We start from the raw sequence: 27,697 nt of genomic DNA, 5'->3' as shown, positions 1-27,697 counted from the left end.
GCGAAAGATGTTGGGCGATCTATCGCGAGTTACGATTATCAACAAGAGGAAAAAATTGACTTCGCGTTTAACTCGTCAATGTCAAATATTTTTTACGATTAATTTTTGAAATTATATTTAATTTTCGAACTGAAAAATTTATAATTTTCTATAATCAGAGTAATCTGTAGTGAGTATTTTAGCACAAAAATTAGCAGTCAAGTTGGTTTAGATTGGCTAGAAAAATGCCGAATAGAATAATATAAAAAGATGATTCAGCTTTAGGCAATATGTATTGTTTGAAACGCATTGTATCAATTAAAATACAATAAGTTTTAAATAATAATTTCACATAATTTTAGGAAGATAAGAAACACTTTTATATGATTCAATAGGAAATTCCCAACTCATAAACCGATTAAGGTTAATTATTTCACCATGTTTGCATTTAGGCGCTTGAAAAGTATTTATAAAAGCGACCTCCCATTATATCTTAAGCGTATAGTGTTCAATTAATGTGTGATAAAAGTGCTCACGTATGCGTGTGAAATATTGACTAATATAGCCCGAATATATTCCATTAGTGTAAGAAAAATACAATAATTATGGGTCCTAGCTCAAGGCGACATGAGAAGGTGCATGATGGATATAACGGGGAAAGACCTCAAAATAAACCAATGAATAATGAAGCAAGAAAGAGTACACGATGTGAAAAAGGTTACTATGTAGATGGAATGAGAATGAATTGAAGATGTCATTCGGTGAGTGGGCAACCGCTAGACAAATGCCACGGTGGTACCCAAGGCACCCTAAACCAACACAGAGATGCTCTTAAACACGCTGGATCTTTCAACATTCATAATATATTTCGGTAAATATACGTGGCAGTGAATAACTAAAACAATTTTATTGTCGTACATATAAAATGTTGGTTTCAATACACCTATTGTCAGATCTAGCATACTAAAGAGAATAATAACATAAATATACTAATAAAGTAGCTCAATATTCGCCAAAATAATATATTTAATTTGTATTTCCAAAATGGTAATACTAATATTTCCATAATATTTTTCTTAGTCATTCTTTATTGTCATACGGATTTTATCTATGCCTATCATAAGTTATTTCTCTAATGCTGTGTTGAGATGTCATTAACTTTTTTACAAGAGTTTTTATACAGAGTATTTAATTGTTTCCCATTTATTCAAACACTGAAGTTATAAGCTGAAAGACATTCGTAGGCATATCTATTTAATGGAAAACATTTTATGGGATTTTATAAGAGCTACTATGTATGTACTGCGTGGTGAATAATTTACTCTTATTCAAGAATATTATATTAATAAATTGTATTATGCGACAGAAATAATAAAAACTCAGCAAGCAAGGGTTACCTGATAAATTTATTACAGCCTCCCAGCGGGTGATAGATACACCACGAGTTGCGTTAGCCATCTGCTTTCAAGTTTTTTTCATTATCATACTTACTTTTCTTCTAGGAATATAATATTTTCAAAGTAATTAAGCGTTTGGTTAGATTGTAATATTGTGATCTAGTTGCAAGTACACATAAGTGAACTATGAATTTGATTTTAAAGTTATATGGTTCTGTAAATACGAAACAAAATATGAGGATCATTTGCATAAATTAGTTTGACGATGTGGTTTATACTTATTATAGTAGCTCAGTTCAATTGTTTTAAATAATTTAATATATTGTACACATACTGTCATCTCTTGGAATTATGATAAAATACCTAACTTAAAATTTGGAATAGTCCGGGCATCGGTTAGTAATTATGGCACTTAATTGATAGCTTGATTTTAAATAAGAAAACCTATAGCTAACATTTAATTCTTGACGTAAGAACGACTAATTTAATTTGTCGTAATTAAATAAGATTTCTGCAGCTTAATTGGTAAAGCACAAACTGGCTCTTGACCACTTTATAATAAATAGTTTTTGACTGACCGTGGTGGAGTCGTTGGCAAGCTCTTTGAGCTTGGACTTGTCACCCGAAGAACATATCTAGGTGGCGGAGACCAGCCGGACGTAAGCTACATCCTCTGGAAATGTCCGAAAATGTGCTCTAAGAGAGAAGAGATGCTCAAGTCGGTCCAACCAGCTGTTGGGCCTATCGGGGTGCTTTTGTTAGTTCTCCATGCTTTTCAAGTGACAATGGTTACAAGTCCCGTCGGGTGTCGTTTTTAAAAAATTAAGTAAGTAAGTAGATAAGATTTAGAATTTTTTTTCAAAAATTATATGTATTTGAAGTGCAAGTCTTGAATACAAAGAATTTAAATCAATCCCAACAATCGACATTGATGAGCATATTTATTTTTGTACTATTTTTTATTTTCATTCTTTTTTAAAGAACAGATCGTCATACGACCATGGCAAAAGCATGGTTTAAGTTATTTCGTTTTTAATATATCTATGCGCAGATTGATAATGTTTTATACAACTATTTGCTAAAAATACTAGGCCTACTTTAAACTCATTTAAAACTATGTAATTCAAATAATTTAAACCATCTGGTTTTGGAGGCGTGAAATTGGTGTTTCAAATCTTGAAAATAAAACTGATTCTAATGTGAGTATTTGACGTACATATTTACCATATTTTCATTAACACAACTGATTTAATGGTGAGCTATTATTGATACCAATGTGAGTGCTACAAAATCATAGTCAATAATCAATACCAAAAACAAAAACTGCGTCAATCGGAAAACACTTAAAGCTTCCATTAAATAAAAGTGATAAATACAAAATCAATATACACACAGTGATGCCTCGAAGATGAGCAATGTGTGGCCTAGTTTACTTTGCCATGTGTCGAGAGGAGTGCTTATTTAGTTAGTATACACAAAAAGCAGAGCAAGTCTTGGAACAAACTGCTAACAAATAGAGATCAGGTGTACATACGTACTTAGCTAAAGAACGTTTATATGGATTGCTGCATTGCAGGTGCTATCTGCATTTGCAATTAACCTGTAAGGTGTCTCATTGTATTTAAATATATTTATATAAACATTGTTTTTAATTAACTGTCATTAGTTTTATTTAAAATTTAATAAAATCCATAGTTATCGTGTTTTCTATAACATAAACAATAATAATATATAACAACATCGCAATAATTATAATCGTTATATTTTAAATTATAATTTAATGATATTTTTTCATTTTTTATAAGAAGATATCCCATTTAGAGTAGGTAAATTAAAAAAAAATATTCCAAGTGAAAGGAAAAAATACGGAATCAATAAAAGTGTTTCTCTCAAATAATGTAAAATTAAGGATTTTGGTGCCATAGATACTTGCACATAATAATATGAGTAAAACCTAGATCACTATGGCGATCATTATTAAATATTGTATACCTAAGAGTTTAAAAAAAAATCATTTTCGTTACACATTACATTTTGATTTTTAACGACTATTCAATTTAAAATTATTCTAATTTCTAATATACGAGTATCTAAAAGTTGTATTATTATCGTATAATAAACTGCATACAATTGGGTATATCTATATTATATATAGCTATATTAAAATTATTTATACTTTGATAATTTAATAAACTTTTGGTAAAGTGATATTATATATACCTATTACATTGATCTAAATATTTGTTTAAAGATGTAGATATAATATTATGATAATAGTAAAGTTCACCGTAAAATATATGTATATTTATTTTCATTTAGTAATTAATAGTCGATAGAATATATTGTTGTTTGTAATAGATCTACCAAAATTATCCTATTGCCTTTCAGATTTATTTATTGTCGTTTTGAACAATTTTCCCTAAACCATGCATTTCCCGGGGTTGTGGATCCAATGAGATAATGATATATCAGCAACTGAAAATAGTTATTGATTCTAACAACCTGTCATCAGAAAATCTGACAGTATTTAAAAACAAGGCGTAGTTATTTTTAATATGCGTCATTTAAACTTGTTATTAATGGATTGAAAGATAGATAATCCTCAATTCTAAGTATATTTAAATATGTATAAGATAGTAATGTCAAAATTTCACATTATATACGTCTAAACATAAAATAAAAATATAATGGAACAGTTAAGAAGGAGTTGTGAATCTGTTTTACAATTTCTGTTCTTTTCCAGCACCGTTAACATTATTTACATTTGAAATATTGCAGAATTTCATAGTGGCTAGGTACTGCCTGCACCGCGTTGCAATTTCTTGAACATCTAAATCACAGTAGGCTGCGGTGACGTCTATGTCTTACGTGTCGAACCATCTAAATGGTCCGATTTACTTTGGCTCATGCGCGAAGGTATTGCTTCCTCCGAAGCACTGGTACTTGGTATGTGCTCGTATATACGTGAAAGAATCTAACGTGGACTTATTTTTCTAAGGTAAAAGCTTAGGTTGCTCACACAAATATAAAAACAACTTTGAAAGCTTAACTGTTTATTAATTTTAATATTGTAACAAATTTATATCTGATATAAATTTAATATAACATCTACGTATTTTATAATACTCTTTAAAAATACATAATACGATAAAATAATTTGTTGATAGTAGCTACACAATAATATGCCATAATATAATATGAGCAAGTGGTTGATATCCATTTCTCGTAAAAACAAAATGTGTTAATATAAACCTCCACTCTGTGGAGGCCCATATGATCATATTTGGATCGGAAATGGTCGGAAAAAAAGAAAGAAAAAGATTTATATATTAGGATCAAACTAGGCTTGAAAATTTATTTAATTTTAATTACATACCCATTTTCTTTTGATCATAAAACTTTATATTTTTTTACAAGAGCATACATTGTAATAGATGTCTATAGAAAGTTATTTTCCTAAATTCAAACCATTACTTAACCTTTACCTCTCTCCATCATAATAAAAAAATCGTTGTTTATAACGCTAGTTATTATTTTTTTGCAGCAAACTCATAATAAATCTGAAATAAAAATACAAACGTAAAAAGTCAAGAGTGTCTCTGGAACACTACTAATACTTATTGTAAGAACTATATAATTTAAGTTTGGGGAATTTTTAATATATAAGATTGTCCATGGAATATGGGCTATGTGAATATTGAAATCTTTTATGGCAACAGGTGTATATAAAATACACTTATAATGGAAAGCAAAATTATTATTTGATTGAATTATAAACCTAATAATTTAGTTTTATTAAGCATTATATAGGTACTAGATTGGTAGTATATCATTCGATATGATTAAAATATCAATACTGAAATGCAGACTTCGCGCATGTTTTTATGCAATTTATAAAATAAATCACAATATATGAATTTATTTGCTCATTTTTATATGCTGTTATGTTTTTTTCAATCCCTTTCTTTTACAAGAAGATCGTTCCAAGAGATGTCATGAATAATGTCGATATACTTAAATAAATAGAAAAGACGAGAATATTTTTGCATATTATTAAAACTAAAAAACTGAAGTAGGTATCTCGACCAAACTATGCCGTGGAAAAAACTACGGCATTCCCCGATTTGTTATTCAATGTTTAAGCAATTATATAATTGGTACAATTGCAGCTTCAGAAAATTGTTCTGGGAAGCATATGATAGAGCAAAGATTACTTTAATGATGGCCGACCTTAGATAGGTATAGTACAATAAAAAGAAGATAACAAAATATTAAAAATATGCACTCATGCACATCTGTTAATGTTTTGTATATATCTATATCCCGATAAAGTGTTAGTAATCCTTGATTTGGCATTATTATTTCTCGAGATGAGTATTCAACTTTAATGAATATTTACCTGGTTTTACAATCAGGTTTGAAATATTGTCGGCTTGGTGAGTTTATAAGAGCGAGGTAACGGTGAGAAGGGTAATTAACATTGTATTCACCTGAGAAGATATCGATATCATATAAATCTCTTTTAGAGTGAGTCTTTTATTACACCGCGATATAATATAGGGTGTAAAAAATGTAAAAAAAAAACACAGTAACACATGCGATAAATTTATAAAACAAATGTTTACCATTTTATTATTGCGCCATGATTTTTGAGAGTTCCAATACCCTATTTGAGATTAGAGTATATTATTTTTACTCATTAATCAAAATACCTAGTTTAAGTATACAAAATAATATGGTTAGTTGATTATTCCTTCACTGCTTTTATAATCAATGAAATATTTTGGTCGCTTTAAAAAGAGGTTTCTTAACAGAGGTTAATAACCGTTAATAAAGTTGTTATATGATGCACTTTTAACTTATTTATGAAAATGTACGCAGAAAAACAGACAAAATTCACATGCCTAATGAAATGCCAGATTAAAACATAAGGATATTCACCATTATAATCTATAATCATTTTACTCAGTTATACCCTATCTAGATACTTACATCTTGAAGATAAAAACTTGAATAGTACAAAATAAATATTTATGATATTCCATATTGTTAAAATTTTTGGGCTACACCTACAAAATTTTTATTGATAGAAAATTTTTTTCTAATTTAAATATTCTAGCGGGAAAAGTAATCCACTCCCTTAGCAACCAATAATAGTGGATTGGATTACAGATTTCTTCCGAAATAACTTTTCATACAAAACAGAATTAACTGAAAATGAATTCAATTCTACTTAAAGATGGCTAAAAATTTTCAAATGTCTAGTTAGTCGAGAAGTTAGTTAAAAATCGATTGCAAGATTTGTACTGGATAAACAATCACCGGACACTCAAGAATACGAGCTAAGAAAAGCGTGGTAAAAAGTATTGATATTGTTAGAAGAGACATAGTTTAAATAATGAGAACTCTGCTATTGCTACTGATAACTACCTACGTAATAGATCGGAAGCATAAATGCTGTTAGTCCTCCCATGGTGCAGACATAGCTTAACAATACTTACGCCAAATGAAAGAGAATAACTCAGTACTGTATTCAAGAAAATTGTGAGCTAAGTTTAGATGGATGCTGGTTTATAGATTTTTAATATAGGGTTAAATATAATATAATAAATCATAGTATGTACATAATATTATCGTATTCATCTCAATAACTTATTTTTATATTTATTTTGAATTGTAAACGTCTTTTTCATGTTGTTCAATACGCGCGTGCTTTCTGAATTTCTGTACGGATGTAATATATGACATCTTACTTGACTTCAAAATGTTCAACTTTTGAGCTTGGAGAATCAATATCTCTGATAAATCATAGGGGTAGATTGGTGCTACCACGTTACACACACTCAATGTTATGAGCAAATACGTCAGCCGTTCATGATTAAAGTATTCATCAAGAGGCGCTTAATGTAGCTTGGATATGTATCACGTATGCCTAATAGTGCAATACTTTGTTCACTCTTAGCACATCCTAAAGAAATTTGTTGTTATGGCTGACCCTGCAGTGGTCATACAAAAGTGATCTACGCGTTGCAGGATCGTATGCTACAAGAAGACTTTGTGCTTAGTCTACATACCGATGTTTGGGCTTAACATAGTAGTTGGCGAGATGTGGAGATAGGCTTTTAAGATTCAACATAAATAGTGCACACTAAACTTTGTCAGTCATATTTATTTGTTTTGATTGAACTAAGAATACAAAAAATTGCAGATGATGTTAGTGTTTAACAGTACATGTTCGAACACGCACGTTAACATAATCTTACTCCCTACTTCAGTTATAGTTTGTCAATTTATGGCTACGGCCGTATGTTGTAGTTTAACCACTAGGAAATGCCAAAAGAAATGGCGTATTTGAAAAAATACTACCTTATTCTTAGTTTATTAATTATTATACAACAATCATTATTCATCGGATGTTTATCACACTTGAATGGTCAAAGACATAACTTATAATTAGTATCTTTAGAATTATCTTCAAATGTGTTAATCTTGACCATTTTTTGAATAATAAAATGCCTAATTCTTGTAAAATTTGGAATCACAGAGATTATCAATATAATTTTTTATCGTAAATATTTCACTATAATAATGTCAACATAAGTATTACTAATGGTTTTGTAAATGCGTTTAAAAATTAATAAATATAAAAAATGTTAACACAACTGCACATGGATGTACTGAAATATGACTATTTTCTAAAACATTAGATCGAGAGGTTTAAAAGAATACTATTTTATGTAATAAAAATACTTTTACAGTCATCAAATGTTTAAAATAAATATAATGGATAATAAGGCTTCAAAATTATATAAATAGATTATCTACAACGTTTAAGAAATGTCCAGAATCATGCTTTGAAAATACCATAAAAGCTCCATTTTGACCTACGTGGAGCACGTGAGCCGTTAGTTGAACTTTAAAAACTAACAAAAACTACCTATCTAATAGTTTTATGAAAAAAATACGTTTAACTGACAGAGTTTAGTATGCACTCTTTATTTCGGATCTTAACAGCCTACCTCCACCCTTCGCCACTGTAAGTAGAAATAACAAACGTCTTGAAATTTTAATTTGTAATGGTCACTCGTGTAAATAAATGAATTATAATTTGAAATAAAAACCGTGAAAATTACAACAAATTTTCGTTTCGGAAAGTATGAGTATTTACATTAAATCAATAGTCTCTGACTGTGCAAGCACGGCATTTATTTTTGCTCTGATTGAAGATCTCACGTGAATTTCCTAAGTCAATCCGACGTGAATGCTTGGGCGCTAATTGCTTCAGCCCATTTTTAGTGCGCTTGCCTGTATAACGGCGCTATTAAGTGTACATATTATTATTTTAGTTTGTACGGTGTGGTATTTCTCTCACGGTCTTTATATGAGATACTCTGTTAACTCTAAACGGAAGCCAAAATTAAACTAAGATCACAGACAGACAACTTAAATCAACACAAGTAATAATATGGCAGACCAATTTGCTCATGGAAGTTAAACATTTACGACAAATTTAACAGCGTTACATTTATTTTTTATTCAAATTATATTAAATTCATTTCAATTCCAAATGTTCATATTTCTATAATTTTTAAAACTAACAAAGGCTTTTATCTCTATTTTTCGTGAAATCAGAAAATTAAAATTGTATACACAGGTCATGCTAATGCGATGATGATATATTGGTCCGTTGATATTAAATTCTGAATTATTTCCGGTAATTTTTGATTTAATTAATTTATTTTACTTTAGAAATCTATAGTCAACATGATTTCACTTAAAACACAGTAACCTTTATATAACTGTTAACCGACGTAAAGTTAAGTTTTTAAGAATAGTTTATTTATGTTCTTGAAACTTCAACCCTTGTTTTTGTGTTAGTATCTTTTAGCATTTACCTATATAAAGATCGATTTAAAGCTATTTTATTTGAGTGTTTCATAACCATAGTGAACCAAGTCTATTCTGGTTTTATTTTTGAGCAAGCTAGGTTCAAACATAATATTTGAGTATTTATAATTCTGTAAGGGTATGATTACAAGTGTTATTTTGAATACATTTAAGTAATTATATAAGGGAAATCATACCCTTAGAAAATAGAAAATACTCAAATATTAGGTTTGAGCTTAGCTTACTGAAAAACAACCAAATTTGACTTGGTTCACGATCGTAAGTTCTTGTCAAGTCAGTCGACTCTTAGATGTACCGGCCGACCATTGCAACTTGGTATCTACTAGGTAAAATGCTTTCAAAAAGTTTGCAGCATTTTTTGACGTGCCCCATGAAGACCGTTTTTTATAAGGATTTAACGATATATATTACATCAAAATAGGGATCACGCACACTGCAGTTCACACCATACAAGGTATTGGAAAGTTGCTCTTGGGATACTATCAACACAAGGTTTGATGATAATATTATCTGAAAATTTTGATTGATATTTATGCACTTTTTGGTGATAATAACTTAAAAATATATTTCATGTATTTTGTAAAGCAATAAATTTATGTGAAATTTAAAAAAAAAATCAAAGAAATGCATATAGCTAAGTTATTTAAAAAACATATTCAAAACTCTCTAAATTAACAAGGCAATTCTAAACGATTGCTCTTGCCCAGAAATACAAGTGTTAATAAATTCGTTATCAGAATATACACGATAAATGATTTTATTCCAACCGTAAAACATATGCAAGTTCCGTGATACAGGGCCACACATATTGAATGAGTACTTCAATACATTTATTACGTCGTTTTATTTTTATTTTTTTTCAATAAAATATACATTTAATGTGTTGTGAATATTTTGAAAACCAATATATACAGATAAATTTAATAATTTATCGTAGGAAATCCTAAATTATATTTAATTTGAGTTATTTTTTTTTAATTGAGGTTTTGTAGCGATCACGTCGTATAAATTTTGTCAGTTTAATACAAACGCTACCGTTTACTGATGAATCTTGCTGTACAACTTTGGTAAGGTGAGTTTTACTATATCAAATTAATTAAGGTCTATCGTAAAATATTCTATAAAATTTGACAAATGCCACTATTTAAAAACTATAACATTTACAAATGATTACCAATAAACTCAACATGCTTCCTGAATACATTTCATTTACAGAAAACATACATTCAACATATTATATAATATGTTATTATACTGTACTGATATTAATGAAATATTTCAATTTCCCGTACTAAAAATATACCAATTTAACATCTAGTTTCGGTCGAAAACATAAAATTACAAAAATATAATATTTTTATTTATTTTGTTTTATATCGTATTCATAATGCGAGTTTAATGTATGTTTTAGTTTATTGCATATAATATAAAATCATTACCATTCAAATAATAATTATATTATGTCACATCAAAATAAAAAGCAGTTTTCGGAAAAAAGAATGTGGTATGTCTACATGTACATGTTACTGCGGCCGTTTCTGGAACTAAAACCATTAAAATACCGCCAGCAAAAATCGTGTGACGTAATACTGTAATCGCATACAGCGCCATGACGTAGATGTTAATATATAGAAGCCGAACAGTAATTACTAGATTATTATGATGCAGGCGGGCACACAAGAGGAGGGGAGGGTAGTTTGTGTCAGAGATAGAACAATTTTCTTCAAGTCCAGAAGTTTGTACGTATGCAGTTTGTCATATCACACTTCACCGTGAAATGTTGTATTGGAAATATATGGTCGTATATTAAAGACCGTCCAACTGGGATAAAATTCTTGTTTAAATAAAACACGGTTCTTGTCGGTTTACATGAAGCCACGGCAAAAAAACTTTGGAAATAGCCGATATAATGAATTATTTGTTAGGTTGGGTTAGGTTTTCATTCTGGAATTCATGAATTTTGCCAAAATCAGAGATGACCATATACCCTTTCCGATGAGAAATCTCACGGCGAACTGTGCGACGGTAAAATGTGATACGTACGATTTATATGTAACCAATTTTCTTTGGTTTAAAATTATAGACAAAAATTGCAATAGACATGATTATTAATTCATAACAATACAACTGCATTTTATTATTAAATTAAAATTAACCAGTAAAATATTATTTAGATTTATTTTTCACATTTGATGAAAAATATTAATGAATTAGATTTCGGTTGGAAATAATAGTCTTTATTACATAGTATTGTAATGATGAACCTATAACTGGAAAAATACACAACTAAATAAACTCCGAAGAAAAAACATCAGTTTATTTTACTGAATCAATCATTCAATAAAAGTCAGTTATCGTAACATCGAACATTTACATGGTTTTACACGATTTTTATCTGATATGAAAAAATCGCTTGAGCACTTGCGAGTGCAGTATTAAACTTTCACAAAAAAGTATATTGGATTTGTTTCTTTGGCTAGGAAGTCGGAAGATTTATCGACCCATAAAATCCACTCTAAGGCAGTAACATTTAGCATCATTTAAGCGGATAATAAAACAAATTTTATTTTAAGTGCCAGATAAGTTTGAGTGATTAGAATCCCGTGGGAGTCTGGCATAATGGTGAATATTTCGAAAAACATGAACGATGGCCCACCAACGTATAATAATTTTTCTTTCATCAAATTTCTCAAACTTAATATATTTTAATTGTCACAGTAAAGTTCACCTATAATAAACTATACTTATATAATATGAATAGTTTACAATAGAGGTGTGAATACTGGTCAATTTTGAAGATTAAGTATACTTACTACCAGTTTAAAAAAATAACAAGATAAAAAGAACTTTTTATATACAACGTTTTTAAATTTTCTATCGAATCATATAAGCTTGTATCATTTCCCTCCATTTTGAATGTGAATTTCAAACTGTCACTCTTATTTTTAGTATCTGGTTTTTCGTCTGGATTCGGGATGTGAAGGTGGATAATTATCACACCGAAATTGTGATCAGAAACGGCGAGGTTTATTTGATGATAATATATACTAGATTACTACATTTTATATATTTTTTTTTTTTGATGACGAAATATACGAAGCGGAAGCGAACAGTGTTTTCTGCGTGCTGTCAAAAAATCTTCTCACCGCCAAAAAAACCGCCACACTTGCGAGCCGTGCACAAATGCGGGGTTGCCATTCGTATTTTTTTTGACAATGTTGCCGGTCAGATATTTATTAGACAGATATTAAACATTATTTAGTTATTACAAGGACATCCCCAAATGGAGACCATACGGGGGTGTCACACTTGACTAGTTTAAACGATCAAAAAAATTTATACTTAATAGAAATAATTTTGAAATGTCATTTTGACATATCATATTGATTTTCATAGTAACGCACGTATATATTATTAATTTAGTTGCTAGGACTCCAGACCCCTCTAGCAACTAATAATGGTGTCGAAATAACTTTTCACACTTACCAGAATTAACTAAAAATGAATTCAATTCTACTAAAAGATGGCTAAAAGTATTTAAAAATGCATTGGCATTGTGTTCTGATATATTCTAAAAGTTTCAAACGTCTATCTAATTGGGAAGTTAGTTAAAAATCGATTGCAAGATTTGTACCGGACAAAAAACTACCGGAAAAATAAGAATACGAGCTAAGAAAAACGTTGTAAAATACTTACGGCTTGTCTTAGATAAGCGCGTTGAGCGGCGCGCGCAACTCAAACTTATCACTGTATAAACGTATAACAAAAAAAAGACTTTGTCTACAAACATTTTTACACACGGTTATACATTTGAGTTGCGTGCGCCGCTAAACCTTCTGTATTATATACGTGTCTACGACAGTGCGGCGTCCAATTTTGTCCTGGCGTCCAGTTGTCCCATTTCCAATATTTTTAACTAATGTGCACGTAGAATAATCATACCATGACAATATTACTAAGCACCAGTTGTAAAGAATGTCGAATTATGTTAAAACTAAATAACATTAAAATGACATGCATAAATCAAAATCCAAAAAATCAAATTTTTTGCATTTTTACCGGCATTGCATCGATAATTATTAAGATATTAATTGTTATAAAATGGTAAAAGTATGCAAGTACCATAATATTTATGTAATGATTATAATATGGAATCTAATAAATATTAATGGTTGCTATATAAATGATTAACTGAATCAATTAACGTATTGCGGATAGAGTATACCTAGTAAGATATAAGCATACAATGAAAACCAGTTAATAAAATGACTGATGTAAGGTTATCTGTCGGATTCAATATTACCTAATAGTATAAATGTGCAAGATTTATTTATACGCATGATAATTTTTTTCAGCCGATAAAAAGCAAAATACCTTTATTGATTTGTGACATTTCTTGCACCCCGGTATATTAAACTGCACTTTTCCAAAAGCTTATACTTATGTAATAATAATATGAGTAGAGATAAAATATTTCTTAATATATTTTTATACAGAAAGATTTCACATTTCATGGCCTTGCAATTATTACAAATGCAGCTCGACTGTTACAAGCCAGTAAAATGAAGTATTCTCTGATGGTGGCTGGTCTCTGATAAGAGATTGCGTTTAAAAAATCATATTATATATGCACCTCATTAACTAAAACAAAAATTTTCTAATATATTATGTAATATCTGAATTGGTGACAAGGTCCCAATAGCTGGATAAGTCTCTCTAATAGATGGATGGGTAATATCAGAAGAGTTACTGAATCGAGTTTGCCGCAAAGAACATTTATTTTACCACGTTTTTCTTAGCTCGTATTCTTGTTTGTCTGGTGGTTGTTTATCCAGTACAAATCTTACAATCGATATTTTACTGATTTCCCGACTAGCTAGACATTTGAAACTTTTAGAATATATCAGAACACGATGTGAATGCATTTTTTAAATACTTTTAGCCAGCTTTAAGTAGAATTGAATTCATTTTCAGTTAATTCTGTTTTGTATGAAAAGTTATTTCGGAAGAAATCCGTAATCCAATCCACTATTATTGGTTGCAAAGGGAGTGGTTCTAGCAACTAAATTATTAATGTATACGTGCGTTACTGTGGGAATCAAAATGACATTTCAGCATTCTTTATTTGTTTGTTTGTTGCAAAATAGCAAAAAAATGATTTGTTGACAATTGCCTTATTTGTCCTAAATTATTAATACATAGAATTGTCAAGTTTATACGATTCAACAGAAAATTTAAAAACGTAGTATATAAAAAGTTATTTTTATCTTGTTTTTATTTACTAATTAAAATAGAAAGAAATGGATAAGACTTTTATCCAGCAGTAGAAGAAATATAATTAATAACATATATTTATAAACCTTTGTAATTCGTTTGATTGGCATTACTATTTTTTAGATATGTAACGTCAGAATTCGTGTGTATTATTTTTGTCAATAGGTGTGCATGTATATTGTAGAAATAATTTATTATTACAGAAGTACCAACATAAAATATGTCACTGGCCAAAATAGATATTTATGTTGACACAAAAATGAAAATATTCTAAAGGTCAAATAAATCTTCATCAAAAGAAAAAAACGAAGAATTCATTGAGAACACCTAGTCACTTTGATAAACTTAAATCAATAAATCGATTGAAGATCGCCCACAATAGAAATGTAACACAAATTTTATTGCCTGTCTTAAAATAATAACGTATCTTTTTAACGACTTACTCAGGTATTCAATAAGTGAATTTGGGATATCGAAAAAAATGTCAATGCGTGAAGTTTTAATTGAAAACATATTTCAAGTTCCCGTTTGTTTTTGTTTTATTTGCATATTTTGAACAGAAACCAAAAAATATATCTCACAAATACTTATAATAATAGATGTCCTATTTACAGTAGCAAAAGGTGGAGGTAAGCTGTTAAGATCCGCCATAGATAGTGTAGATTAAACTTTGTTAGCCGAAAGTTTTTGTTTTTATTGAACTAAGACTACAGATTAAAGATGGTGTTTGTTAGTTTTTAAACATCAAATAAACCCTGCCTAAGCCAAACCATAATAAATTTGGTATATTTTGGCGATAGGTAAAAATTGTGCACACTATTTCATTCATACTTAAATTTTTTTCGTTGGATTAATAACACATATTACTGATGATGTTGGTTAATTTTTTTTAAATTCAATAAGCCCTGCTTCAACCAAACCATAATTGATAAAAAATATTCTTCTATGTATTAAAATATCTTAAAAAATGTACAGTTTTATTTTATATACTTACTAATATCTACAATCTACGTGACTTGGACTAGGCAGGATTTCATTGAATTAAAAAAAAAACTAAAAAAGACTATCTATACATTGTAGTCTTAGTTAAATGAAAACAAATACGTTTGACTGACAACGTTTAGTGTGCACTATTTATGTCGTATCTTAACAACCTACCTCTATCCTTTACCACTGCCTACTTATAATGTAATTTATAATACTAGACTGAAATCTGCAAAAGGAATTACAAAACATTTAAGAAATGCAAATGTTTTATATTTCAGTAAGGTATGCTGTTAAAATATTAAGATATATATTATTCAAATGCATGTTATTTCGTGAACCGTTTATAAAACGATAAAAATTCGAATAGTTAATTTTATAACCATTCCTTACAAAAAGGTCATGACCACATTTTTTCCAGCTTACAGTAGCGTGTAACACGTTTTATAAGTTTTGTTACTCTTTACAATGTAGTAGTCGAAAAACGAAAACAGAAGGAACGACAGCATATTTTAGCATTGAGATGCTAATGCAGTGTTCATGTTATTGTGATTATTTTTTTCGTTTTCTGATAGTAATTAGCATCAGGGTTATGATCGTAAAAGCTGATCTAATACCTTCGTCAGATAAATCACTTTGATGCTGTCATAAAACTATAGCGCTCTTTGAAACTGGTGTAATAAAGTCGTTCACAATAAAAATATTTTCCTATCTGCAACTCTTTTTATATACCTACTGTACACAAAAAGTTATTCAGTTTTTAGTACAACATTGTTTCATCATTAATTAATAACACTGTTACGACTTACGAATCAATTAAGATTCTTTGGCTCTTGCAAAGTACGTTATTAAAATAAATATTTGATAATAATAAAGTCTATCAGTTTAGTATTATTAAAAGTATAATGGTCGTTATAAAAATAGAATTTTGTATTTTACCAAATGGGTTTCACTGATCCTTGAAACTCTACGAAGTAAAATTAAAGGATCTATGAAGTGTTTATCTGTGTATTATTGATAACTATCTTAGAAATAGAGAGCATCAGTTGTTTATTCTCCCAAGGTGCAGATCCAACCTGCCATTAGTAATGCCAATTGGGAGGGCGATAACTATGTTTAACAAAATTGCTTTGGGTGTTGATATATTCCACTTTTGTGAGCTTAGGTGGACGCTATATTATAAATTCTTAAAATAGGGTCTCCTTAGCAAACTCGGTGTACTGCTTTGTACTTCTATAGATGTTTAAATGTATTTTCATTACTTTTTTATGTACATATATTATTATGTTCTCTTTTTATCGTTTTCATTACTTTTCTTCTTTATAGTAATGTTTCATGCTATGTTGTGAACGTCTTAAACTTATAATTTGTAATGTGAATAATACGTTAAAAAAATAAATTTAAATTGAATGTTATACGACTTGTGACTTACAGTAACAGTTACAATAATTAAAAAATTATATACGTGTATAAGCCGTGATAGGTCTTGATAATTATTATTACCACAAAGCATTTAAAAGTTCTATGCAAAAGGATGAAGTATACTTATGTAACAATCATACTACTCAGCATTACAAGTGTGACACACTTTAATATGTATCTTTTGTTGTCAAAACAAAACAACGTAGTGGAAACAATGTCAGCATTTCCTCAATCATAATCTAGATCAATAAGGTTTATTATGATTTGTTTATTGCCGCATATACAAAATCGTCTCGATTGGGACATGGTTTGAATCAAAACTACAGGCAATATTGCCAATATTGGTAAAACTCTCTTACGCACACACAGATTAGATCGCGCCGGGACAGTGACGTCACGTGGCTGGCCGAAACGAATGAAAAGCAGCACATTTATTATTACATGCGTCAAACAGATGTTTTTTTTCTACCAAAAATGTCGCAATGACACTATGTGCGACAATAAATTAAGTTACATATCATGGTGTTGTATGAATATTAACAAAATGATTTCGACAAATTCGACGTGTTTCAGTCGATACAAGAGTGTGTGCGACGGGGCTTACATAACATTTAACGATTTATTACTACTGAAATGAAGATGAATAATTATTGCATAAGAAATTGTGCTGCTACATTTCGAAATCAGCCAAGTCTACCTTTAGGTATTTTTGACTTTTTTGTGAATTGCTGAAAAACTACTGCTTTCTAACATTTCTGCATTATCAAAATGTGGAATTTATTAATTTTAAATATTCTATACTCGAAATAATATAAACTTTCACTCCTGTGACTATTTATTTGAGAAAACAAAAAGCTATTTTTCTCCTATTCATCTCCTATGGACTTGGGTGATTTTGAAATTTAGCGACACTTATAATAAAATATACTCAGTGTTAAAAACCATGTTTTTTTTCCAAAATAATGTAAATAGTTTTGGTCGGCTTACATTTTGTTCTTCAATAATAATTCCCTCATTATCATTTCTCTTCACGAAGGCAGTCCACACAGAAGACAGAGTATGAAGACATTAACCTCCCACAGTGGTTTTGGTTTGGGGTAGAAATTTGTTTCGGGCCAGCCAAGCGATGCGACGTCGCCTGGGGGCGATTTCGTTGTCCGACGCGCCTTTCCACCGGTCGTGACGGAAGTTTCGCAGATTCGACGCGGGCTAATTGGCCGCTGAAAGCTTCGCACGCCATGCATGCAAAGTGGATTGGACTGTTTTGACCAATTTCGGGAATTATTTGGTCAAAGCGACCTCTCTTGGCGGTGATTAATTGTGTTTATTATTGTGCCATTGATTGATTACTCCATTTCGGCCATATCGGGAGTTTTGGGTAAAATTTACATTTTAAATTATATTCATCAATCAATTCTGCCAGATTCGGTGTTTATTCTTTGCAATGTAAACAAATTAAATGCAGATTTTTATAATATACAGCTTTTTTTTGAGAACCTGCTCAACTCAAATTATTATCGATGAAAAAAAAAAATATTCTGCTTCAAAATAATAATTTGTATCAATTGAAAAATGTCTTTGAAATTATATTTTTATACAAAATATTGTCTTCAACAATAAATTATTATTATATTATAACATTGATATTTTTTAATATTGGTTCTAAAATAATGTTTTCCAGACCCATCATAATAGATTTCTACCAAATAAATACCAATTCAATAATTACTATTGTTGGTTAGAAATAATTCATAATTATTTTACCTGTGAATAAATAGTTTATTCACAATTATGCAAAATTATTTAAAGTTGATTTACAAAAATATTACATTCAAAATTATTACAGACGATCTGATTTTAATATCAATACTAATTGAGACATATTTCAGTAGCGAAGGGTGGAGGTAAGCTGTTAAGATCTGCCATAAATAGTGCACATGATACTTTGTTAGTCATACGTATTTGTTTTTATTGAACTAAAATTACTAAAAATTACTAATGACTAAAATTCACAAATGTTGTTGGTTAGTTTTTAGAAATCAATTAAACCCTGACTAAATCAAACCATAATAGTTTTGGTATATTTTCGGCGATAAGACAAAATTGTGCACACTTTTTTATTTTTGAAACTTGTTTTCGTTCGATTAAGGATACTTATTACACGTAGGTATTGTTGATTATTTTTTTTAATTCATCAATTTCTGCCTAATTCAAACTACACTATAAAATATATTATGGCTTAGTTTTCGCAGTATTGACTCGAATTTTTAAAACTAACCAACACCAACTGTGAATTGTAGTTTTATTTAAATGAAAACAAATTCGTATGACTAACAAAGTTTAATGTGAGCTATTTATAGTGGATCTTAACAACATGAATATAATATTATTTAATGTATCATAATTAAATTTATTGGATTGTATTTGAAATATAGATTTAAAACTGCTTTGTAGAGAGACTTGGTAGAGTTAACGTAAGATACTACCTAATTGTTTTGTAAAATTATTTTAAATACAAAATATCTTTATTCATATTATAGGACAAGAGTGACGGGCACAAATATAAGATTACTTGAGTTAAAATTTCTACGATTCTACTGAAATCACAGGTGCCGAAGAGTTATTTTGAAGAGCCTCCTTGACCTAAATAACAAATGACTTCTCAAAAATGATCTCTAACGATACAAAGACCAGACAAAACACTCAAAAAGAAGAATAATCACCACTTTACAAGAAAAAAATATTAGTATCTATTTATAGAGTGTCGAGTTATATTAATATGATATCGGTGTTTGCGGTTGTATATTTTTCAAAAAATTGATCCAAACATAAACATAAGTCAAAAAGGTAATCAAAATGTGAATGTTCTTCAATGATGATATTATCATCTTGTCATGTTACATTTCACGTGACATGTCTACATTTCAAACGCAGACTTAAATAAATAATGTTAATTTAATTAACAATAAATTTGGCACAACCTTGTTAAAAAGTATGTGTCAACCTTGTTTCTAAAACAATAATTGTTAAAAAAATAGGCCAATGGGGTTTCTTCCCGCCTTTTTGAAAGCATCATATCAACAAATAACTTATTTCCGCCCAGAAGATTTCACTCCGGGATTAGATTCAGTGCAGTACGGATGTGTCCGGTTAACATTTAGATACAGTTTCCAAGCCATTTGTAGTTACTTCCTTTCGGACAGGAAGAAGGATTCGCAGTTCATAATTCCAGCCAAGATGAAGTTCCAGCCATCACACTTTAAACATAAAGCTAAGTAATCATTACCATCTTACAAGAAATTCTCTATGTCCATACCAAGGAACGCTTCTCAAATTTGTATTAAAATTTGTATTTGTTTTCGTATCATTTTAAATTTCAATGTAAATTGGTTGTGTGTAATTAAATAACATTTTTCACGATAAAGCTGTGTTCTTAATTTTTATATTGTTATATTTAATTTGTAAATACACACATTTTAAGGCGCCCAAAAATTTTAATTTAATATTTCAAACGAGTTTACAAGTGACATTTTATTTGAGGTAGATAAATGATTTATAAAGCATTCTTTACAGAAGGTTATGTTGGCAGAAAGCCGAATCTCATACGCTGTGAGATTAATAGTACTAAATATTTCATGTTTTATCAATTGAATTAGTTGGCACTCCATGTTTAACAATTGTGCATTACAATTATTAAACTTCTTTTACTATTATCATTCTAACGATACTATTTACTACTATTTTACACTCTTCCCCCTTTTTATAAATTTAACAATCTTTGTAATTTAAACTAAAGAAATTCCATTACTACTTGATATATTTTATGGATGATATTAGGATTGATTTTAATAATGTATTGATGTACCTAATAGTCTTAAATTCTAATGGATTTAAGTTTAGTACTATTCTATTTTTTATACACATGTATACATACTTCCATTTACATACAGACATATTATAAATTTTGCATATGTGTCGCCATATTTCAAAATCAGCCAACTTTACCTCTAGGTATTTTTGACTTTTTTGTGAATTGCTGAAAAACTACTGCTTTCTAACATTTCTGCATTATCAAAATGTGGAATTTATTATTTTAAATACTCTATACTCGAAATAATATAAACTTTCACCCTTGTGACTGTTTATTTGAGAAAACAAAAAGCTGTTTTTCTCCTATTCATCTATTATGGACTTGGCTGATTTTGAAATCTAGCCACACATATATCAATACCATTACACCATTATCGCATGTAAACCATTATTCTATTTGAGTCGTTTTTTGCGACCCGGGTTTCGCCATTCGGCATCTTCAGGCATTATGTACACTCACCAAAAAGCAAATATACAATGACAATAAATACAATTAACTCTAACCTATATATCAAACCAATACAATAAAGTATATGCGGGTGATTATAAATTATTCTACCAAGAAATATTAGAGATAAACAGAGCACAGTTGCAGAGCCTACCTATCTTGAATCATCAACTTAGTTTTAGAAGTAGCCCATTGCTATATCCTATAATGGTTTACATCCGAGACTATAGTGTTGTAATGGTATTGATATATACAACATTTATAATATGTATGTATGTAAATGGAGGTATGTATACATGTGTATAAAAAAATGGAATAATATAAAACTTAAATCCATTAGAATTTAAATTCAAATTCCATCAAGTACCTTCGGTCGATAGTATTCATATTATTAATAATTATTGTAATAATTAAATTAGGTTAAATATTATTTTCATTACAGAATACTATGCTATTAATTTTTATGAATGTTTTTTTGACCATTACATCTTAAAAAATATATTAAATTGAAATGAATTGAAATATAAATGACGAATTACAAAATATTTAGATATTGATTAAAAGACTTACACAAGGCTGCGTATGATAAATGCGTATGATTATGTGGTAGATTTAAAAATACAGTATTTTAAAGAACGAATACAGATTTAAAAAATCTTTTCAACGTTAACATTACCTATTTTCTATAATTTTCAGTGATAAACTGGTATTTTGTAAAAAATAAATACCTACAGTTTTAATGACAATATTATACGTGGATTTAATATTTTTATGCAATAAGATGACATAAACATGCAATCGATATTACATTATTTAAATAGCATTTATGTTGATAAATAGTATGAAATTTAAATATTAAAAAATAGGACATGATGCATCGATAATAAATTGTAATATAATATGCATATTTTCTTTTAAGTAATGCTATCAATAATACTAGTTATTATTTTATTGAATTTGTTAAAGTAAAACAAATAAGTAGTGTTATATTATAAGTAATGGATTTATACAAGTATCTAGGTATATTATCAATTATTGTTGAGAATGGTAATAAAAATTGATACCAGAATTTTTATTACATGTACAATTATCAATTACGCAACGTGAGTGATATCATATTATTAATGGTGTATGCGACTGGTAATTTTTCTGTCAGAAGTTTATTAAATTATTTTCAAGTTCAAGTAGGTTATAACAAAAATTTGGAAAAATCCTGACCCCGGTGGGTACTTAAGGTAAACTTTGATTTAAAATACAAAAGCCGACTGCCAAAACAATAGAACATAAGGGTGAAAATCCCAGGAGGCGGTAGCTCTAGTGGTGCAGTGCGTAAGGCGCTGACCTTGAATCCAGGAGCTCTGAGCTCTTTTCCCTGTGTGGACACAAAATATTTATGTGATTTTCTCAAATCCAGGGTGTTTATGATTGTTGAAAATTGCTAACATAACAAAAGCAAGGACAAGGTTACTAATATTTTTTAAAAATCCCAGGAGACGCGGGTTCGAATCTTACTAGTTGTCAAATATATTTCAAAGTTTTTTTCTGGTGGTTACATATTTTTCTGAGGTGTTTTCAAATTACGTATGTATAATAATTATTATCACTCAATGTTTAGACAAATAAAAATCTTACGAATACGTCATTATGTTTTCTGTATAATAATCATTGAGAGCATTAATTAAATATTGTACGTTGTAACAGGAAAACATAAGATCATGAGGTTATAAAGCAGAACGAGTGCGTATTGTAAATTCCTGATATCCGACGGATTCTGTCAACCAATAATATATCTTGATTGCTCTAGTCTCAAGTGGGTAAAAAATTATATGACATCATTTTCAATCGATTAAGATAATTCAGTTCTGCCTGAGTTTAAGATTGCTTCCTTCACTTTAGTACCTATGTCATTTCCTACAAACGCAAATATAAATCTCTGAACGATTTACCAGCCATAATTGGTATCAATCTCATTATTTTATTCATTGCATCCGATCCTATTAAAAGTGAATGATAGATAAGCAATCATTTACTTGTCGAATAATGATGGAAAATTTAAAACTCAAATAGAAAGTCTAATAAAACTATGTATTTTTAAATATATTTCTGAAATAAAATTATATAAATATGTCACATAAGTTTTGTATTCAAAAAAATATTGTAATCCCGAAACGAATCTATCATTTTTTCCCTTTATTTTTATCATGCTATTCCCTAGTGGAGGTAAGCTACAGCATTTGCTATCCGAGACTAGAGCTGTACTTTTACTAATCACGGAGATTTTATTAGCCAGAAAATTTCTCAGCTACGATTACTATTGATGTTTCCTAATATGAAAAGTTGGGGAATGTCGTACTTTTTTCCTCTGATAATGTGGCCGTGGTACTGTAGTTTTCTGGTGTTGACACTACGAAAAACTTCCTTTCCCATTTGATTGAGAACTTCAACATTTATCACCTGGTTTTACTAAAATTGGTATATCCTTTATAACTACATAATATAAAGTCAAAGGTCGGTTGTTTTTTTCTCCCAATATACAGAACTAGCATAATTGGTGCGTAAATTGAATATCGGCATGGCAAGCGATAACTGTGTTACACCAAGTTTTTTCAGATATTGATTATGACGTGTTTTATGACTTCTTAAAATAATGTATTTATAACTCACTTAATGTAGGAACTCCTATATCCTTTTTATTATTTATTTCGCTGCTTTTTGTTTAAATATTATTAAACGCTATGTTCTCTTACGTATTATTTTCTCTGATTTTTATGTCATATTTTGAATAGGTACTTTGAAATTATAATTTAACTATTGGTATAAGTATAAAATAATCATAGTATAAAGTAATCGGTTCATTGCTGAGGGATGTGGACGTAATGTTCACAATGCTTTACGTAAACGCGACAACGGATTATGGCTTCAATACGGCGATGTATGGAAGATTAATAGAAGGATAAATAGCTTTCAGAAGTTTATCATTTACGTGTATATTGTGGTATCTGGTTTTACTTTTCGTGTATATTTCTGTGTTGTATTCAGTATAAATACAAGAAGATAAAGAATTATATCCTGAATAATTATGGGGAACTAGTTTTTTTACTGTAGCAATTATAAAACAATAATAATTAATGTATATTGAATGGCTCCACCAAACGATGTCCGTCCCGCAACACATCCAGTCTTAATTGGGGGATTACGGTAACGTATGTTTGGTGGTGAAGCATCATTTTTTTTATAAGTGAGAATGTATTAGTTGCAGTTACCCAAGACTGAGGTCACCATGCACTTAAATGTGATTTTACTAAATTTACATGAATTTAAGTCAAGGGTACTCATGGAAAAGAGGAGCACGTAGAAGCAAAATTGTAGTAGGTAACAAAAAAACCTAATACAAAACTTCCAATTAATCTAAGTGAAGAGATCTTCACGTTGGTAATGATATATGGTTCATCTTTTTTTTTAAAATACAAAAAAAAATTTACAGATATATTAGTATAACAATAAATAGTGAATTTTAAATGATCTGTGACCATAAGTAATTATTATTAATCATATAATATTGTCTGATCACAGATAATTTTTATAAAATTCAGTTTAAATTAACAAAATTAAAAATTCTGTTGTTAAAATATTTAAAATATGTATTTTTAAAATTAAATATTACATCATGATTAGGGTCTTACCTTACAACCTTCGCATGTGAACGCTCCAAAATGAAATCCCGCGGCAGGTTCGTCACACACTTTACACTGCTGGTTCATCTGGAAACAAAAATATAATAATAATTAAAAAACTTTATTACAATTTAAATTATTTATTTTACAATTAATTAATAATGTTCAAAAATTTTGTATGTTATAATGCAATGAATAGGACAAATATTATTAAACAATGGTAGTCCATATTTGTTAAGAAGAATGCATGCAAATAATGATATGATATCATAACAATAATATGATGGTAAGTACAAGTAGGTACTTGCAGTAAAGTGCATTAAACATTGCCTTCGGCGATGATATTTTTATCGTGAGTTTCGAATTTCACAATCATTTTCACGAATATAATATATGTTGATTGTAATCTGGGAAATCGTGAAATTAAATTCGATTCACATCATCAAGAATATTAAACTGTATTTTATAAAACTCCATTCAAAAATTTAATTCGTTAGTCATGCGTTTTGCATATATTCATATATTATATTATACATAATTCAAAAATCCAATTATTTTAGTAACTTATAAATAAGTTATTAGGTATTTAGATAATTTTATTAAAGTATTTATATTTACTTTTCTATATTTTATGTTCAAGGTTTTTATTATTAATTGTTTTACATGTTTAATTATTGTTTTATTAAATTATTTAGGAATGTATAGAAATATAACTTTTTCAGTAGTGTAGTGGTAATAGTTTAATGCATATTATGGCACTCGCTTTTTATCCAAACGATCCAGGTTCAATTCCTGGTGAGGTCACAATGCATTAAAAATGTAATTATTGTATCAAAGCCTGAAGATTTTTGTGATTATTTTTCTGTTTCTACCACTATTTCACTAATACATACTATACTAACGTCATTAGGTTTTATGGTTTTTTAAAGTACTAAGACATAATAGTATATTCGAAATAGTCAAAATGTTGCGACTGAAGGATACACTTATATTATTATCTGTATTTTAAAAAGTAATTATTCGTGAAACAAGCCATAAAGTATTGAAGCTATCAACTTCAAAGTCAGTCATCTCTATTTTTACCCTTTTATATGTTTTTTGATTCATTTTCTGAAAATTTAGCTTCCTAAGTTAATTACATGTAATTACAAGATAAAAAGAACTTTTTATATACCACGTTTTTAAATTTTTCTGTTGAATCATATAAATTTGACAATTCTATATATTAATAATTTAGGACAAATAAGGCAATTATCAAGAAATCATTTTTTTTTGTTATTTTGTAACAAACAAACAAATATAGAATACTGAAATGTCATTTTGATTTACATAGTAACGCACGTATATATTATTAATTTAGTTGCTAGGACCATCCCCTTAGCAACCAATAATAGTGGATTGGATTACGGATTTCTTCCGAAATAACTTTTCATATAAAACAAAATTAATTGAAAATGAATTCAATTCTACCTAAATATAGCTAAAAGTATTAAAAGAATGCATTGGCATCGTGTTCTGATATATTCTAAAAGTTTCAAATATCTAGCTAGTTGGGAAGTTAGTTAAAAATCGATTGCAAGATTTGTATTGGACAAACAACCACCGGACAAATAAGAATACGAGCTATAAAAACGTGATAATAAATAAGTCGGCGGTTGATTGTTGCGTCGTTTATACAGTAAAGTTATATCAGTTGAATTTTTTTATATTTTACGACTAACTTTAAATATGATTTTTTTATTAATTTTAATATCGTTAGGAACATTGTATTTTGCTTTTATCATTTATAATAAAATTATTGTTTACTAAAATATTTTATTTGCAATTTTGAATGTGCTTGATGGTTTTTTGTGTTACTATAAAAGCGGCATACCGTCATTAAAACTAATAGCCTGAATTATTAATGAACAAATATTGTTTTTTAATGTCATAGTAATTACTAATTTATTTTTATCAATATAACAGTGGATATAGTTTTTTTTTGAAAATGCTTGCAAACAAATTGTCTGTGGAAGTATACAATTAATTATCTAGTCAAAACCTCTACCAAAAAATATCGATTTTATAACAAAACCGTAATTTCAAAATATAATTAAAAACAAACAATTATATTTTATATAATGGCGTATTTAAAAAAAAAATTAAACATTAAATAAATAAATTTACTATAAATTTATATCAATGCTATTTATAATGTTATAATATAATTATTATAATATTATATTATTATATACTAACATTTTATTGCTTGTTCATTGTATACATGTTGTAGATTGACTTTGCATGCACTTAACGTTCTTGGTGTAAGTTGGTCACCTACCCTGTTATTTACTTATTGAGTTATTACTTCTTAAGTTATTCACTGCGATACTACAATATTTTAAATTGAATTTTTAAATTATTAAGGGCAGACGTGCTCAGCATGGGTCAAAATGGAGTTTTTTCGTATTTTCAAAGCATAATCCTGGACATACGTTAAACGTTGTAGATAATCTCTATATATATAAAAATCTCGTGTCACGATGTTTGTGGTCGCACTCCTCCGAAACGGCTAGACCGATTTTTATGATTTTTTTAATGTATATTTTTTAGGTATGAGAATAGGTCAAAAAGTATATTTCATACCGTTAGGTGATTAGGGTATCTCTATCCAGAAAAAATTTTCTTTTATTTTTTTGAAAATTTCTTTTTGTATTTTTTTTATTATTTTTCATCAAAAAATACCTATAACCCCAAATTTT

General features: G+C 28.9%; 1 protein-coding gene across 1 annotated transcript in view; it reads right to left on the bottom strand.

Annotated features, from left to right (window-relative positions):
- The window catches only part of LOC147063230 (uncharacterized), a 140,525-nt gene extending 115,482 nt beyond the window's left edge, over window positions 1-25,043 (bottom strand). The window contains exon 1 of the mRNA XM_085959701.1: window positions 24,966-25,043. Within this exon, the coding sequence (XP_085815827.1) occupies window positions 24,966-25,043 (78 nt within the window). The remainder of the gene's footprint in view (window positions 1-24,965) is intronic.
- Between the last annotated feature and the right edge of the window lie 2,654 nt (window positions 25,044-27,697).

This window comes from Rhyacophila brunnea, unplaced genomic scaffold, assembly GCF_057557595.1.
Source record: "Rhyacophila brunnea isolate RB1 unplaced genomic scaffold, BYU_Rbru_1.0 scaffold_9, whole genome shotgun sequence".
Taxonomy (NCBI): Eukaryota; Metazoa; Arthropoda; class Insecta; order Trichoptera; family Rhyacophilidae; genus Rhyacophila; species Rhyacophila brunnea.
The sequence above is the reverse complement of the archived record's forward strand: the minus strand, read 5'-3'. Positions and strand labels throughout refer to the sequence as shown.